This window comes from Pteronotus mesoamericanus, unplaced genomic scaffold (genome assembly GCF_021234165.1).
Source record: "Pteronotus mesoamericanus isolate MK-2021 breed Mesoamerican mustached bat unplaced genomic scaffold, CSHL_Meso_final scaffold_45, whole genome shotgun sequence".
Classification (NCBI taxonomy): domain Eukaryota; kingdom Metazoa; phylum Chordata; class Mammalia; order Chiroptera; family Mormoopidae; genus Pteronotus; species Pteronotus mesoamericanus.
The window spans coordinates 5,781,166-5,799,724 of NW_026555317.1; the positions used below are offsets into that span (position 1 = coordinate 5,781,166).

The following is an 18,559-nucleotide window of genomic DNA, read 5'->3' on the forward strand; positions in this document are numbered from 1 at the left end:
CACTCGAGGAAACTTGCCTCAGTGATCTCACCTTCCCTCCTAGGACCTGTTTTCCCATCATTGACTGTTACTTATGGAACAGATAAAGGAAATTTTTAAAGGAAATGAAGAACACTCAATAGTCACAATATTGTAATTCCCAATTATTTTCCATCATTTTATTTTAGACCCTACTCACATGTATAATGGTTTTTAAATATTGTATTAGTAATAAAAGCATAAATAACAGTTAGGTATGTATTTTTACTCTTCACGATGTTAACATGTTAATACATTTTGTAGCTTATTACAATTTACTCTAGATGGTGAAAGTATGGCTGTTTTAAATTTTTTTTTCTTTTATTTATTGGTTTTAGCAAGAGAGAGAGAGACAGAGACAGAGACATATCGATTTGTTGTTTCACTTATTTATTCACTCATTGGTTGACTCCTGTACACGCCCTCACTAAGAATTGAACCCACAATCTTGGCATATGGGGACGACGGTCTAACCAACTGAGCTACCCAGCTAGTGCTGAAAGTATGGATAATTTAATTTCCTTCTGAAATTAAAAAAATTTGTTTACTGCCTTGACCAGCGTGGCTCAGTTGGTCGGGCATCGTCCCACAAAGCGAAAGGTTGCTGGTTCCACTCCCAGTCCGTGCACGTGCCCGGGCGGGGCGCATATGGCAGGCAGCCAATCCATGTTTCTCTCTCCCATCGATGTTCCTTTCCCTCTTTCTCCCTCCTTCCCTTCCTTTCTAAAAATAAATAAATATATAAAATATTTGTAAAAATGTTCCAAATCTCTACAATGATTAAATGTTCCTAAAAGAAACACATGCTTTAAAGCCTCCTGTACTGAAGTATTCTGTAAAAATTTTATAGAGGTATAATTTACATGTAGTGAAATACAGAGCTTTTAAGGTTACTGGTAGATGAGTTTTGACAAATATGTGTCCTATATAATACATTCTTTTATCAAGATATAACATTTCATCACTCCAGGGAGTTCATTCATGCCCCTTCCAGGTCCCCACTCTGTTCCTCACCCCACACCAGAAATGCAACCACTTTTCTGATTGTTATCACCATAGAGAGTAATTGTTTTACCTGTTCTAGAAGATCCCATCAATGGTAACACAGAGCATGTACTCTTTTTGCCTGGCTTCTATTACTGAGCATTATATTTGTTTGCAATCCATCCGTGTTGCTATAATTATCAGCAGTTTGTTCCTCCATTGCTTTTATTGCTGATTAGTATCCCATTATATTGTATTCCAGTCTTTTTGACTTTTATCATCTTCATTATCATTTTAATAACTGAAGAATATTTCACTGATTGTGATGTAACACCCATTTTAGCTATTCATTTTTTGTCACTCTTCACCACATCCTTCCTGTTCCCTTTGCCTGCTGCCACAAGAAACTTTCCTGAGGTGGAATCCCCTGCCTTCCCAGAACAAATAATGGTACATTATGCCCTGGGATTTAATCAATATGGATAGTTTAGAGGTAACAGGAATAAATTTCCCAAGCTTATCTTTTTCCTGGAAAAAAAAGAGACTAAGAGTGCTAATTGATAAGCTGAACCATGTTTGCAAATTTCTCTTATCAATTCATCTTGTTAGATATTAATTTAAATCCCTTAGTAGTGTCCCTCAGTAATACAGTTTGCTTTAAAGCTGAATGTAGTGTTTGAGTATCATCCAGGTGTTTTCCAACACTGGAGTTCCAAAAGAACCTTGTGAAATGCTCAACTCAAGAAGCTGTTTCATGGTAGGGCCAGGGGCTGAATTAGGTCATGTTGGAATTTTGATAGCAAATCACCATTATGCTTATTATTGCTCATGTGTAGTAGAAGAAAAGAAGTGCCTGTGTTAATTCCCTAGGGTTGCATAACAAAGTACCACAACCTGGGTGACTTAATAGAAATTTGTTTCCTCACAGTTCCAAAGCCCAGAAGTCCAAAATCAAGGATTGGCACAGCCACAATCTCTCTGAAACTTATGGGAGACTCCTTCCTTTTCTTTCTAGCTTCTGGTGGTTTGCTGGTAATCTTTTTAGCTTTTTTTTTTTTTACTTTTATTTTTAAATCATTTTTATTCTATTACAGCTGTCTCAATTTTCCCCCCTTTGCCCTCCAGGTTTGCTGGTGATCTTTAAGTGTCCCTTGGCTTGCAGCTGCCGAACTCCCACCTCTGCCGTAATCGGCATGTGGTGTCCTCTCTGAGTGTCTCTGTCTTCGCATGCTGGCTTCTTATAAGGGCACCAGTCATATTGGATTAAGGAATCAATCTACTCCAATAAGACCTCATCTTAATCCAATCAATTCTATTTACAATGGCCCTATGTCCAAATAAGATCACATTCTGACTTACTGGGGTTAGGACTTCAACATATCTTTTTTTGGGGGGAGGTCGGGGGGTAGGGAGTACAGTTCAACCCATAACAGCACCCAAGGAAGTTAACGTCATGGATTTCTACTTTCTTCTGTCAGGTGTATAAGAATGATACTAAGTGCTGGATGCTGACCATGTCTGGGAGGTGAAATCCTGGTCTTTCAGCAGATGAGGCCCACACTCTCTGGTACCCGAGGCCTTTGGATGGACTTGATGTGGACTAGAGCAAGCCCGAGAGGTGTAGGCCAAGGCGGACTAGCTCAAAGAGCTCAAGTCTGATCAGACTAGAGAACTAACGGCCTTTGGGTATAAAAATTCTTCATGCTTTTAGATGGTCCATATTCCATCGTTGGATCAAATTTAATCATTAGAAAGCCTTAGATCTATCCTACATGGTTTTTGCCATCTTGTACAAATACTCTATTCTGGATCCTGCTTTTAACATTATCCCATAGGCTTGCCTTAGGGATTTTAACAGAAATACACACACACATACACGAATATCACTATTACTGTTTATTGTGGAAATGTTGTTGAAGTTATATTTGATGATGATGATGATGATGATGATAGCCACTGAGTGTTTTCGAGTTTACTCTTTGCTGGGTTCTGTGCTCAGTACTTTGCTATATTATCCTGCTTCATTATTACAACAACCCTCTGTGTTGATATCATTATTCTTAATATACAAGTGAGAAAAATTAAACTTCCCCTAGGCCATACAGCTAAAAAAAGTTGAAGCCAAGATTCAAACTCTGGTCTATCCTACTCCAATTTCTGTGTTTCTTCCTGCTAAGCTTTACTACTTCTCGCTATAGTCTATAAAAAAGTAAAATAGCCTTGGCTGGTGTGGCTTAGTGGATTGAGCACCAGCCTGTGAACTGAAAAGTCACCAGTTCAATTCCCAGTCAGGGTTCCCGGTCAACATGCCTGGGTTGCAGACCGGGTCCCTGGCTGGGGGCGTGCGAGAGGCAACCAACTGATGTTTCTCTCGCACATCGGTGTTTCTCTCCCTTTCTTGCTCCCTCCCTTCCCCTCTCTCTGAAAATAAATAAATAAAATATTTCAAAAAAAAAGGTAAAGTAGAATACATTACCATCATCAGACCTAAAAATGGTAACACTGATTTTTTAATGTCATCAATATCATCGGTTTTCAAATTTTCAATTGTCTCATAAGCGTCATTTTTTTTTACTATTTGATTCAAGATCCAAATAAGGTTCACCTATTATGATTATTGATACACCTTTTTAGTCTCTTTTTAGCTGTAGTTCCTCTCCATCTCTCTTTTTTCTAATTCTTCTTGCAATTTATTTGTCTACAACCCTGTGGGGTGCGTGTTAGCATTTTCCTCTCTTCAATTCACTGTAAGTCGATATTTGGCTCCAGATGCTTGATAGGATTCTGGTTTGATTTCCACCCCCATCTTCTGTGTGTGTTGGTGGGGGGCAAGGACAAGGTTACTGCATAGGTTGTTGTGTAACTTATTTTACCTTCTTCCTCTTTGCCCAGCAGCTTGAGCCACACTGGCCCCTGTCCTGCTGCTCCCATGAAAGCTAGTTCCAGCCTCAGGGCCTTTGCCTTAGCTGCTTCCTCTGCCTGTGGCACTCTCCCCCACTGATCTTTGCATGGTCAGCTGCTTCATGTCATTCGGAGCTCAGCCTAAATGTCACTCCACAGAGCAGCTCCTCCAGGACCCCTCTGTCTACTCTGGAGCACTTCTCGCCACCAGACACTAGGCGGAATATTTATTTGTTGACTTGTTTACTATCTGCCTTTCTGTCCCTCCCTCCTCCCTCCACCAAACTAGACTGTCAGCTCCACGGAAGCAAGAGCTTCATCTCTCATGGTCCCTACTGTATTCCTAACACCTAGATAGTGTCTGGCCCACAGTAGGTGCTCAGTAAATTTTGCTGAATGAGATGCCTCCGTGTTGGTAAGATGCTGCCTCTTGGTCACCTCTTTCTCTATCTTTAGGAAACCAAAGGAGGCACCATCAAAGCTGCTTCAGTATTCAATGCCACTGAAGATGCCCAGACCCTGAGGAAGGCCATGAAAGGGTTTGGTAAGTGCCCTGCTCCCTTGTCTGTTATGCATCACAGTGTCACACAGAGAGTGCGGTGTCCACTAGCCATTTGTGAATAGGCCTCACTCTAAGAAAACGCAATGGGAACAAGTTGGCTTTCCAGGAAAAATTAGAAGGGCCTTAATTACTCATTTTACTACAGAACTTTTAACGTAATGTTCTCATTCTCTATTTTCCCAATTATTTCAACCTGTTTTGTATTACCAGATTTTGAAATCTATATATGAATATTTAGAAATGTGTTTGTTTTCCAGTTAGTGCTAGATGTGTATAGTGCCATTAAGGTTTACACAGCACTTTCACAAATATTGCCTCAGTTGTTATATACAGTGACCCTGTGACCTAGTGGAAGCAGCTATTGCTACTGTTATTTTCAGCCCATTGTACAAATGGGAAACTGAGACCCAGAGAAGGGAAGTAACACAATAAGTCACATAGTAAGTAGAATGGAGCCATGAGTCACACTCAGCAGAGCCCAGTGCCAAGCTCAGGCTTGCCACTCCAGTCCACATTCTTTCCCTTGAGTCCCTCTGCCTGTCGCTGTGATAGGCACAGCTGCACAGTACTAGTGTGCAGCGCGTGGGGATTCATGGGAGAAGGCTGTATGTACACAACCAGAAGGGCGTATCATCCAGTGAACTACCTTCCATTTAGCTCAACCAGGGCACAGGCTTCCTGCAGCTGAGCACATTCATGCAGGGTGCACGGCAGGCTACCTTGGCTTAGGTCCTTGCCTGAGGGGACCTTTGGCCAGAGAAGTGCTCCCCGGTTGTAGATGCTATATAGAATCTCCTTGAGGTTTTGATTAAAATCTTGACCATGAGGCCTTAGTTCTCAGTTTTTCTATCTAAGAAGTGTTCATATTACTTAGCCCCAATGCTCCTAACTGCGACAGCAACAATAACAATAATAGTGAACATTTATTAAGCTCTACTACGTGTCGGACACAATGTGTTCCATGGATTATCTGTTTTAATCCTGATAGCCATTTTACTGATGAGAAAGTTGAGATTTAGGGAAATTTGCTAACTTGCCCAAGGTCTTAGAACTAGTCAGTGTTAGAGTCAGGATTCTAGGCAATTCCAGGTAGTCTGACCTCAGAGCTGGAGTTTGAGCCACTGTGCTCTCGTGCTGCCCAGCTCTGAACAGGACATTGTTCTAGATCTATGTATTTATCGCCTCATTTTTCCTTTTTCATAAATAAAATGGAAAAGGTACTTGGCCCACTTTTTATTTTCAGGTTAATCTGATTCTTTGGTATATGCCAAGAACAGCATAATTCAGAACGTGGACCACATGACATTCAGAATTCTCAAAATCAGCCGGTGCTTTTCAGTGCCTGCTGTGTGGAGGCAAACACAAGGTAGATGGTTGGAGAAGACAAGGGTTGTAAAACTTAATCCTTGTGGTCAACTAGTCCATGGATGCTAGGTGGCTAAGGCAAATAGAGACCAGTTCATAATATGAGAGATACAGAAGGGGCACAAATAAGATCCGATTAGGATTCAGAGAGGAAAGCTGAACCACCACATTGTACTTGGAGGCTTCAAGAAAAACTTCCTGAAGAATGTCGAATTTAAGGTGGGCCTTGGGAAATAAGTTGAGTTTTAATACACAGAGCTAAGAGAGAATGTGTGTCAGCTGAAGGGAATAATAGCAGAGACATGGGATGTGTTTGGATCATCCCGTTTTCCAGTTTAGCTGAGGCCTAGGGGAGTCATGGTAAATACATGGAAAGGGGGCTTGTAGCAGGAGGTGCTTGCAAAGCAGGAGTTGGCTGGTTGGGAACTTTCTGGAAGGCCAGCTATAGAATCACAGACACGGAGGGTAGGATGGCCCAAAGGCATTGGCCAGGAAACAACCAATGCCAGAACCATGATGCTAAATGGAGGGGGTTAGTGAGACATAAACCAATAGACTGGTAGTGAAGTAGGTCAAGAGAATGGAGTACAGTACAGCTGGGTCAAGTACAATAATTCAAGAGCTTTGTCTGTGGATTTGGCTGTCTGATATCCTTTTATATGGATCTTTATTTACAGTACTGAATGCAATGTTATAGAGAGTCTCAAATGTCAGACTGCAGTGCCTATAATAAAGCCAGCAAACAGTGGAGAGCCTTTGTGTATTCCTGGGCAGGGGAGGGACACTGTGAGGTTTTCTTTATAGGAAATTAATCTGGCCAAACTTTAGAAAAATCTGTTAGTAAGAATACTAGTTAGCAGAATTTTGCAGTTGTTTAAGAAAAAACCCTGAGCCCTGGCTGGTGTGGTTCAGTGGACTGAGTGCCAGCTGTGAATCAAAGGGTAGCTGGTTTGATTCCCAGCCAGGGCACGTGCCTGGATTGCAGGCCAGGTCCCCACTAGGGGATGTATGAGAGGCACCCACACATTGATGTTTCTCTCTCTCTTTTTCTCCCTCCATTCCCCTCTCTAAAAATAAATAAATGAAATCTTTTTTAGAGTGAATTTTCTAAAAAAAAAAGAAAAAGAAAAAACTCTGAAATCCTGAATGGTAGTGGTAGTGGTAGTGGTAGGAATTCAAAAGAGGGAACAGATGCAAAAAAGATAGCATGGCTAGAGTTTGCATGATTTAGCAGGAAATTTGAATGTGGAGGAAGAAAGAGGGTAGAAAATCAAGCTATTTCGAGAGTTTGAACTTGACTGACTATGAAAAGGGTTGTGTCTCTCACAGCAAATAGGGTAAGCAAAAGGCAATGAACCCTCTCTCCCCAGCTGAGATTTCTGAAGGAGAAAAGAATGGCTGTATCTATTACCCTCCTTAAAAAAGAGAGAGAACAGAAAAGTGGGTGCCGACAGTATGTAAACAAAGTTCTGTGGCTTCTTCCCTACACCTCACATTTTTCTGGATTTCTGATCTTTCAAAGAATAACCCTGGAGAATCTATATTGTTTAATTTCTCCCTGAAATGTTTCAGTAGAATTTCTTCTGTAATCCATCACAAATCCCCACACAGCACAATAAGGAAGCAGAAAACTCACAAAATGTATACGAACATCCACCTGTTAACAAAGACGAGGGACCAATTTGAGAAATCAAAATAAATTACCCTGTAAAAAAGCTGCTGCTGCCAAAACAAATGGGCAAACACAGCTTAGGACACTTCTAATTTGTAATTCATATTATAGTTTTGGTATTATATTGCATCATGGAAATTTATGGGCAATCATTAAAAAAAGGAGCCATCTGAGATCAGGAAAGACAGCTTGGAAATGAAAAACACAATTACCAATGTTAAAACACAGTAGATACAGTGAGCAGCCAATTTAGACTCTGCAAAGTGCCAAATCAGTAAATTAAAAGGCAAATTTGAATTGCTTTACAACTCAGAGAAAATTATAAAGAGGTTAAAAACAAGAAGAGAAAGAGTTAGAACATGAAAACAGACACACGAGATCCAAAAAACAAGATAAGAATTTCCAGAGGAAGGGGAAAAGCATGCTCCCAGTCAATGCTTATTGACTAGTAAGTGCTAGGCATTGTGCCAAGTCAGCGATTTCCAACCAGTGTGATCTCATGGCACACAGAAACTAATTACTAAAATTCTGTGACACACCAAACATATATATTACATTTTTTGTCTATCTGACAAAAACAGATATAATTTTTATTGATTTACAAACAAAATAATAGCAATCACCTACCCTTTTTGCTGTAAAGTGACTTTTTAAAAAATCAGGCGTATGTAAGGATTTCTGGTACCAAGAATTAACCAGACTCAACCTTATTCAGCGTGACCAATAAGATACAGCTGTATTAAATGACCTATGTATTCATGGTTCAAGACAGGGCATCCACACCCAACAGATATTGTTGTATTGGCTGTTGTCATTTTTTGTTTGACGATCTAAGGGAAAAAAGGTCAGTGCCCCTGACTAAATAAATAGTCAGGTATTGCATGTTTTAAAAATCCTTGCAGCACACTGGTGGAAAATCACTGTGCTAAGTGATTCACTTAATTGTTCTCTTTAACACTTGGAGCAGCCTTATGATCACTCACATTTATAGATAAGGAAGAAACTAATGCTCAGAGAAGTTAACTATTTTGTTTGGTGGTATATAGCTAATTAAAGGAGAGGCTGAGACTCAAACCTAGTGTCTGTTTCCCCCCAAAATGGATAAATCCTCTGAGCAAACCTCTTCTTTGCTTAGAAAGCTCGCTGCATGTGTTTGGGTGACTTCAGTTTCCACAGAGGAACCCATTTTCTCACTCCTCTCTCAAATCATACTCACTCACTGCCTTTACTACATTGCCAGGCACCGATGAAGACGCCATTATCAATGTCCTCGCCTACCGCAACACGGCCCAGCGCCAGGAAATCAGGACGGCCTACAAAACCACCATCGGCAGGGTAGGTCAGTCTCTCTGATCTAGATTCAGGATGTGGCCCTGTGTTTTTGAAAGAGGAATGCTTTGCCTTGTTTGAAGATACTCTTGAAATAAAATGGTTTCAACATCTTCCTCACTTGTCCTTAACAAGAAGTGATTTCAGGGATCTCTGGATTCACAGAGCTCAGGGCCCAGCTTGGTCTGTCCCACCCAAGTCCTCTCAGGGACCTGGCTGTTGAATGGACTCAACCAACACCCTCTGAGCACCGGGCAGGGCTGAGCTTCCAGTGTTGCTTCCTTAACCCTGATTAGGCTTCTTTTAGGCAACTGTGGGTGAAGACCCTCCACACTGACTAAAATATTTAAATCCAATTTGTTTTAAATAGGCTCTCCTAGGATTAAGGGTCTATTAAACCCATTTGTAGCATATATGCATTCCTTTGATGATTCCCAATTGGGGCTTATCTGTGTGTGTACTTGTCTGTGTGTAAATTATTAATGTATGCAGTCAGAAGTTGTCCACTCACCACGGTTTCCCCTTCTGGTTTGAATCCCACACCCCTCAGGGGCCCTCCCTCAGTCTCCATTTTCAATGACTCACTTACCTGAGTCATTACACCCTATCTCCCCATATCACTGAGCACCTATCTGTGTGATTAGCAAGAATCTTTTTATTGAGGAAACACCAAGGAGTTCTCCATGTCTCAGAATCCAGGACCTCTGATAAGTAGTTCTTTCTTGAGATAATTTACAGTCAGACTGTGGCTACTACTCAAAGACAGTCATTAAACTGCTGGGTGGGACAGGGATAGGGCTGGCTCAGCCGTCCAGGGCACTGCATGCAAACCTTGCTGACCACCCCGTAGGGAATGGGATTACCCATAGCCCAGACTATCCTCTGACCATGTGAACTCTTCCCCATTCCCAAAGACATTTAATGAGCACAAGTAGGCATGAATGTGCACGTGACATGGGAACTAGAGACCTAAAGCATGTTGCCACACACGTTCAGGACTGATTATTCCAAACTTCAGGACTAAGTCAATCCAATGGCAGTTTGTTAAAATGACCAATGTTAATGGATTAAGCACTAATTCATTCATTCATTCATTTGATGTGTGGATGTAGCATAAAAATATTCACAATAGATTGAAATACTGTGTTATAGAATCCGGTTTGTCGGGGTCAGAGATCTGCACGTGAATAGCAACTTCACTCCCTATTTGTTGGTTGCTCTTAAGCTGGTTATTAAACTCCCTGACCTAGAAATGTGAATAAATGTCTTTAGAATTCATTAGTTTGTCCAAATAATTACATTTTTTTTTTAGGAATTGAGCCTTAAGAAATAATTATGAATGACGAAAGAGATACAACTAAATGCCTGTGCATACAACACTAGAAAGGAAAAACAGGAAACAGGTTAAAGAAATTGTATTGCTTCTACATATGGAAATTTCTGCAGCTATTAAAAATGTTATAGGTGAAGACTCAGACACAGAGAACAGAATGACAGTTGACAGGGGTGGGGATTGGGGGACTGGGTAGAAAAGGTGAAGGGATTAAGTACAAATTGGTAGTTACAGAACAGTCACAGAGATGTAATTACAGCTTAGGGAATATAGTCAATAATATCCTAATAATTATGAATGGGGTCAGGTGAGTACTTGAAATATCAAGGGGACTACTCTGTTAAGTGCATGATTGTCTAACCACTATGCTGTGTATCTGAAACCAATACAGAATGATATTGAATGTAAACTATAATTGAAAAAATGTTGTAAGTGAATATTGACTTGGAAATATATTCAGAATATATTGTTTAAGTGTGCAAATACATTTAAGTCAATATCTATAAACTTTTTGATCACTTTTTGAGCCTTTATAGTCTTAAATTATTAAGGATTTTTTTTTGTTTTGTGGATTATATTTATTGATATTTAATAAATATTAGAAATTAAAAGTTAGGGCATTTTAAAATATGTATTTGACCTGTTGCTCAGCTAGCTCAGTCGGTAGAGCATGAGACTCTTAAAATATGTATTTGTTAATTTATTAATAACAATGCCATCACATGTTAATATAAATAACATTCTTATGAAAAATAGCTACAAATTTCAAAAAAATGTTAGTGAGAAGATTGGCATTGCTTTATATTTTTCAGATTTCTGTGTTGTCTGGCTTGGCAACTGACTTCTCTGTCTACTTTGTCATTGTTTGCTACATGTGGTTTTGTTGAAGTATATGAAGAAAACTTGGTCTTGTACAGATATGTAGTTGGAAAAGGGAGGATTATTTTAGTAGCCTTTTAATGTAATTATAGGTTTGTAGATATATGAAATATTCTTTGGAAAACTTAACTGTATGATTATGAGAGAATGACAATGAAGAGGTGAATAATGTCTTAGCATTATAATAAAGATAGTTTTGACCGTGCAGGTCCCCTGAAAGGGTCACAGAGACACCAAGGGCCACACTTTGAGAGTGGCTGGTTTAAGTTACTGTAGCAGTCAGTCAAGCAAGTGCCTTTCTTGCATTGCAGGACCTGATAGATGACTTGAAGTCAGAACTGAGTGGCAACTTTGAGCGTGCGATTGTGGGAATGATGACGCCCACCGTGCTGTACGACGTGGAGGAGCTGCGCAGGGCCATGAAGGTCTGTGCGTTTCTCCGCTCATATCCTCTCTGCTGCCAATGCAGACACTGACCAGCTTTGTCAAGAAACCATGACAAAGGCCCTCTGAGAGTGGGAAGGATGAGGGATAGAAGAAAGATTTTCCTTCATTGATGACAACTTTAAAACATGGCATTACATTATAGCATTAGTGATTTGCAAGTTTTTTTCCAAAAAGTTACTGAATCATTCTTTCTTCCCTGTGGCTCCGTAGGGAGTGATTACGGTGCTTCTCTTGCAGTTTCAAGAAATTTTCTTGCCATGTCAGCTACTTTTGAGATATGAAACTTTACAACTGACACCTTAGAGGCCACTGGGTCTGCTGTAGGCTCAGAAGTGGAAAAAAAAAAGGTTCTCTGCCTTCCTAGATATCAGATCCACTACTCTCCTCAATCATGTCAATAAATACCCAGCCTTATGGATAGTTTGGTGGGACTAGGCTCTTGAAAAACAATGATGTAACAGCCTTTACCAGAAGATTCTGCCCTTCAAGGAAAAGTACAGGGGAGGTCAAGGGAAGAATAAGCACTCAGGGGGCAGAAACTGTGCCTAGCCTGGCACAATAATCAACACTTAAAAACAGCCCATAAATGTTTGTTATTAATAATAATGATTACAGTAAATACACTGGAATTTGGGACAATTGAAAATAAGCCAACCTGGTAGCTAGAACCCTGTGGGTTGTCTTGATTCTTTGCAGATTTCTGGTTATATTCCTTCTCTGTCTAAGACTCAACTTTGTGAACTGACTCACCAAGGCCTCTCCTCTGCATTTCCCGATTAGGGAGCAGGCACAGATGAAGGCTGCTTGATTGAGATCCTGGCCTCCCGGACGCCCGAGGAGATTCGGCGCATAAACCAGACCTACCAGCTGCGTATGTAGCATTCTGAAGGGGCCTTGGCTGAGGTTTCATTGTGATCTGAGAACTAGACTAGCAGCAGAATGTTACCCACTGATCAGACTTCTTCATAGAGAGAAACACTGACTGAGGGATCCTCAGGTCTGAGCTATGCTTTTAGGCAGATCCCTGTTCAGGCAAATGATTGTCTGTTGGTTTCTCAAGACTCCTCAAGTGAACATGCTACTCTACCTGGGTTTCCCAGTGACTAAGGTACCTCATACCTGTTATTAACCTGAAAGCTGGAAAGTTGGTCCTTATTATCAGAGAATTGAAGGCGCTTGTTCAAAAATGGTGGCACCAGCGAATCTTAGCCTTCCAGGGAATGGCCCAGCGGCGTCATCTCACCCAACTTTCTGCCTTCATTCAGACTGGAGTGTATCATGTCCTCCAGCTATCTCAGAACGATAGCTATTATTCCCCTCTTGAAAATCTCCGGAGGCTGATACATATGAAGAGACTTTAAAAGATGCATGCTTTTTTTTTTTTTTTTTTGTCCTAGGAATATAATAAAAAATTTATAAAGGTTTCAATCTCACAGTGTTTATTCAGTATTTATTATATTAGCTAAAAATGTCCAACAGTTTAGCATATTAGCTAAACAAAATATGGTACACCTTTGCAGCAGACTATTATGTAGGCATCAAATGTATATTGAAGGATATTATTAAATTACAGTAAATAGTATGATGTATGGATAAGTGAAAAAGACAAATCATAAAATAGTATGCGATGATTTCATTGTTTTAAAGAAAGAAAAATAATATGGGTATGTGGGGCAAAATTAGGAAGGGTATTCACCAAAATATCCTCAATAAGTATTGTATCTGGGTGATTAGATTATGGTGAGTTGTTTTATTTTTAATTCCCCCACTCCACCTCTGCATTTTACTTATTTTTTCCTACATTTTCTGTAGTAAACATGTATTACTTTGGTAGAAAGAAAACAAAAAAAGATAATAGTAGTTTGGTAAGTGTTTAGAGAAGTCTATTCTAAATCTTGGGATTTGGGCTCTGGCACCGATCCCCATATCTGCTGAATGCGGGTTTTCTGCCCCGAGAAGCACATCTAGAGGGCTGTGAAGGGTTGGAGCTTCTCTTGGGGAAGCCCTCAGGTGAAGGACATGGCAGAAAAAGCACATGCTAGAATTTGGGCTTGACAGCCCCCAGTTTGTTGCAAAACACACTTCTAAAACTCCAGTGTATTCGCTTTCCAATGGTTACTGTCCTCTGCGTCACTGAAAACTACGTTTAGGACAGACTCCTAACAGTAGGAACAGTAAGGCTTACATCCCCAGCCTTCTCAGCCTCCCATTTCAAGCAACCAGAACATCTTGTTTTCACTATGATGACAAGATAGACTTATCTTGACCATTTTAAAAGAGTTTTCTTCGAAAAACCTCACAAGGATCTGCTTCATTAAACAGGCTGGTCCTGGAGGTGACAGAAAGCGCTGGAGTGTGACACAGTGTTGAGCAGGACTCTTTATCCTGATATGGCTAATTATACTCTCTTGCCAGAATACGGGCGGAGCCTTGAAGATGACATTCGCTCTGACACATCCTTCATGTTCCAGAGGGTCCTGGTGTCTCTGTCTGCTGTGAGTGGCGCCCTCTGCTGGCTGCTTCTGTTTGGGATTTGGGTTTATTGACATGCTTACTCTCTACCCCCTTTTCTGGGCTTTCTTTTCCTTTTAACTTCCTAAATGTTCCCCAGGCGTTTTCTTGAGCCTTGCTGATGTTTTCTCTTCTCTTTAGAAACTCTGGTTAGTCGTGTACACCATTTGTGCTAATTTATATATACAAGTACCTAATGTCTGCCCAGTCTCCTTATTACTTAGTGCATTGAGAGTTATGAGGATGATTAAGAGGAAGTTCCCAGGCTTTGGGGGTTTATATATCATCATAAGGAACTATATCAGGTACACAGTTGCTATAATAAAGGCTTGAAACATAAGAACCTAAGGAGAGACACAGAGTAAAAGGACGGTTCAAGGAGAATTTTGGTTGCAGGAACCAAAAAAAGGCTTCATGGCAGAGATTCAGGACTTGGAGGCTGCTAGAATTTCAAGAAGCAGAGGTGTGGGTGGGCACATTTCCAGGCAGGAAGAAGGCAAGAAGGAGGCAAGAAGGTGAGAAACAAGGAGTGTGATCTGGGATCAAGGGGCTAAGCAGCCAGGCCGGTTATTATAGAAGCGACGTGGAAGGATGGGCAGGGATTCTACGTTGGGAGGAGTTTACACTTTCTTTGGAGAACAGTAGGGAGCCACTGAAAGTTTGGGAGCAGTAGAATCATGTGATTAGAACCACATTTTTAGAAGAAGAACATAATAGTCATGTGTAAGATGAACTGTAATAGCAAGGAACTAGAGACTGGGAGACCAAATAGAAAGTTGCCTCCTTATCCTATAGAGAAATAAAATGGGACGGGGCTAGTGTGGGGTCAGGGGTGCAAGAAGGGAGAAGATGGTTACACAAGATATTTCACATAACTTTCCAACTATGTCTTTATCCCTGACCTCCTTCCTCAGTGTGAGACTCATTTCTCGCTGCTTTTTAGATGTTTACTTGTGTATACTCTGCCGTCACCTCAAAAGAGTCCTCCTTAACCAAACCTGAACTCCAAATCAGCTCTTCCTGACTTGTCTTTTTCTGTTAATGTTGTTGCTGTTCAAAGCAAAACCCTGTAAATCATCTCCCACCTTGCTCTGCCTCTGATATTTACTTAATAATGCAGCCAGCTTTTCTTACTTCTTACCCATTTTTCCTCCTGGACCTACCGTTTCGCTGTACCATGCCTAGACCATAGAATATTGAAACAGCACAGCAATAAAAATAATCCAGCAAACCAGAGGAAAGTAGCCTGTTTTGCTGCTGTTCAGATTCCACCATGATATCAACCCTACCCTCCCCGTGAACTGGTGATGGTGAGGGGTGGGGGTGTTGTCATGGGTCCTTAAGCCCCATTGCTGGTCCCAGACACTCTTGATTCTCCTCTGTTCCCAGCTCCTGTTTGGCAGAATTTATCAATGTTGACTTGCTGGTTCCAAAGGCATGAATCAGCTGGAAAGGGGCAGGACAGGGGGCAGGCAGGGAAGGGGAGAAGAAGTCAACAAGCAGCGTTCATTCCCCTTCCCTTTCTAATGTTGCAGGGATGGTGCAGCAGGGGCTCTCCCCTGGTAATGTTCTCTAGGCTCTATTCAGAGCCATGGGAAAAATGCAGGCACACTCAAAGGACAGCTGTCCTCTGTCACTAGGCTGGAAGTGTGACCCCTTGTGGCATTCTGTCTTAGGATGTCGTTGCGTTCCCAGGCTTTCTGTGTACCCAGATCTTCATGCCTACTCTCTCATTCTCTTTGGTTTGTTTTTCTCATCCTCAGGGTGGCAGGGATGAAAGCAATTACCTGGATGATGCTCTCGTGAGACAGGATGCTCAGGTGAGCAGAACTGCAGCTGCTTTCTTCTCTTTTGCCAGTAAGACAGTCCTTAGTTGGTGGACCCCCACTTATATTTCAGTGTAGCTTGGTCTGTCTGGGATATGTTATGAAGAAGATCCTCACAGATGACCTTTAACAGCAGAAGTTTCTTTCAGAAGTACCCAGGGCTTGGGGATAGTATGAGGCATCATTATATAAGCACCCCTGGATTCTAGATTTCTCGACATTGGGACCATGGTGTTGTCACCCCAAAAAACCGTGGAGTGTTTTCTGAATCTCTTGGAGGTGAAGAGAGCTGCCTTTGTTTTGTTTAACTTGCATTTTTACTTCCCCAAAGAGAACAAAGAGGACCTGTGTGAAACAGCTTGGCTCAGTGTGTACCCTGTTGAGTAAAATTAATACCAAACCCGAAGAGGCAGGTGCTTCCTTGGTACCCAGTCCACTCATGACTGCTGTGGCACCACCTCCTGGTTATTCACTGTGGCCAGATAACACTGATAATAATAGCTAATAAAAAGTGGGCCTTTTACCAGGTACCAAACACCGTTCTAGCTCTTGATATGAAGTATCCTTGTAGTAACCCTATAAAGTAGTATTGTTATCGCCATTTTGTGTACAAGGAAACTGAGGCTCGGAAAAGTCAAATTCATTGCTCAAGTTGGTACAAATAATAAATGGCAGAACTGGGATTTGAACCTAGGCAATTTGGACCTAGACCTTGTACTCTTAACCCATATACAACCATTCAGTATGCGGAGGTATGAACCACTATGGATTACGCAGGAAGGAACCTGTTGCTTTCACTAGAAGAGAGAGGGGTATGTCATAAGAGTTCTGAGGACATGCCTGGGTTGCAGGCCAGGTCCTCTGTTAGGAGCATGTGAGAGACAACCAGTGATGTTTCTCTGGATACATCAATGTTGCTGTCCCTCTCTTTCTTCCTCCCTTCCCCTCTCTCTAAAAATAAATAAATAAGTAAGTATAATCTTTTTAAAATATCCCCTTCAGCCCTTTTGCTAGATGGCACAGATTTGAATCCCTTCTCGGGGGAAAAGCCAGGAAATACAAAAATAGGGAAAACTCTGCATCCACGCTGGAAACTATGGAGGAGGGCCATTCAAATGAAGGAGCACCTAAAAAATCAGCATTCCAGGAGAACCAAAGCTGCCTGACCTGTTATCACCTAGCCTCAAATCAGTGTTGCTTCCACCATACTTTCGTTGATTGAAGTAGACAAGGCCTGCTGAGATTCAAATTTGAAAAACACTGCATTAGGTGAACACTTCATGCCCTCCCAGCTTTAAAATTTCATGATTCTGTGAATTGATACTGAAGCAGTACGGGAATTAAAGAAGTGAAGAAACAGAGAGGCAAGCCCAATGAGTGACAAAATGTGTAACTTGAAGGGCATTTTGAGAAATTTAACAAGCTAGCTGCTGATTGTAAATGAATAATAGGGTTTTAAAACTTTTTTAAAAGTAAAATACAGATAACATAGCCCTGGCTGGGTGGCTCAGCTGATTGGAGCATTGTTCTGTGCATCAAAATGGTGCAGGTTTGATTCCTGGTCAGGGCACTTACCTAGGTTACAGGTCTGATCCCCATTGGGGCGCATATGGGAGTCAACTGATTGATGTTTCTCTCTCACATCAACGTTTCTCCCTAAAATCAATAAGCATATCCTTGAGTGAGGATTAAAAAAATAGATGTAACAAAATTTATCATCTTAACCATTTTTAAGTGTACAGTTCAGTAGTGTTAACTATATGCATGCTGTGCAAACAATGTCCAGAACTTTTCATTTTGCAAAACTGAAACTCTACCCGTTAAACAACTCCTCATTTTCCTCACTCCCCAGCCAAATACTTTGTGTTTCTATGTGTGACTTCTACTCTAGACACTTTGTGTAAGTGAAATCATAATATTTCTCTTTTTGTGACTGGCTTATTTCACTCAGCCTAATGTCCTCATGGTTCATCCATGTTGTGGCACATGTGAGAATTTCTCTTCTTTTTAAGGCTACATAGTATTCTGTTGTATGTACGTAGCACATCTTGTTTCTTCATTCATATGTTGATAGACATTTGGGTTGCTTCCATCTTTTGGCTGTTGTGAGTATGCTGCTGTGAACATGAACATACAAATATCTTGTTAAGATTCTGCTTTGAATTCTTTTGGATATACATCCAGAAATCATATTGCTGGTAATTCTTTTTTAAATTTTTTGAAGAACAGCCATAATGTTTTCTATAGAGGCTACATCATTTTACATTCCCACCAACAATGCACAAGGATTCCAGTTTCTCCACAACCTGGTCAATACTTGTTATTTATTTTTAAATAGCAGCCTCCCTAATGGGTGTGAGGTGATATGAACAGTAGTTTTGAGCTATCAATAGTATAGTTAGACTGACAAGAATCAATTTCTTATACTCCTACCTGGTTGGAATGTAAGCAATTACTGATGGACCTCAGCTCCACTATGAGAACTTTGTAGCCCCAAACAAATCACAGCTCATTTCACTTTTTTAAAAAAGATTTATTTATTTTTAAAGAGGAAAAGGGAGGGAAAAAGAGAGGAAGAGAAACATCAATGTGTGGTTACCTCTCATTTGCCCCCAACTGGGAACCTGGCCTGCAACCCAGGCATGTGCCCTGACTGGGAATTGAACCAGTGACCCTTTGGTTAACAGGCCAACACTCAGTCCACTGAGCCACACCAGCCAGGGCACACAGCT

At 41.0% G+C, this 18,559-nt stretch overlaps 1 protein-coding gene across 2 annotated transcripts in view; it reads left to right on the plus strand.

Annotated features, from left to right (window-relative positions):
* ANXA4 (annexin A4) overlaps positions 1–18,559 on the plus strand; it is a 58,381-nt gene that overhangs the window by 26,882 nt on the left and 12,940 nt on the right. For both annotated transcript variants that reach the window (XM_054593551.1, XM_054593552.1), the window contains exons 3-8: positions 4,360–4,447; positions 8,743–8,837; positions 11,355–11,468; positions 12,271–12,361; positions 13,906–13,985; positions 15,765–15,821. In XM_054593551.1, the coding sequence (XP_054449526.1) occupies positions 4,360–4,447; positions 8,743–8,837; positions 11,355–11,468; positions 12,271–12,361; positions 13,906–13,985; positions 15,765–15,821 (525 nt within the window). The remainder of the gene's footprint in view (positions 1–4,359; positions 4,448–8,742; positions 8,838–11,354; positions 11,469–12,270; positions 12,362–13,905; positions 13,986–15,764; positions 15,822–18,559) is intronic.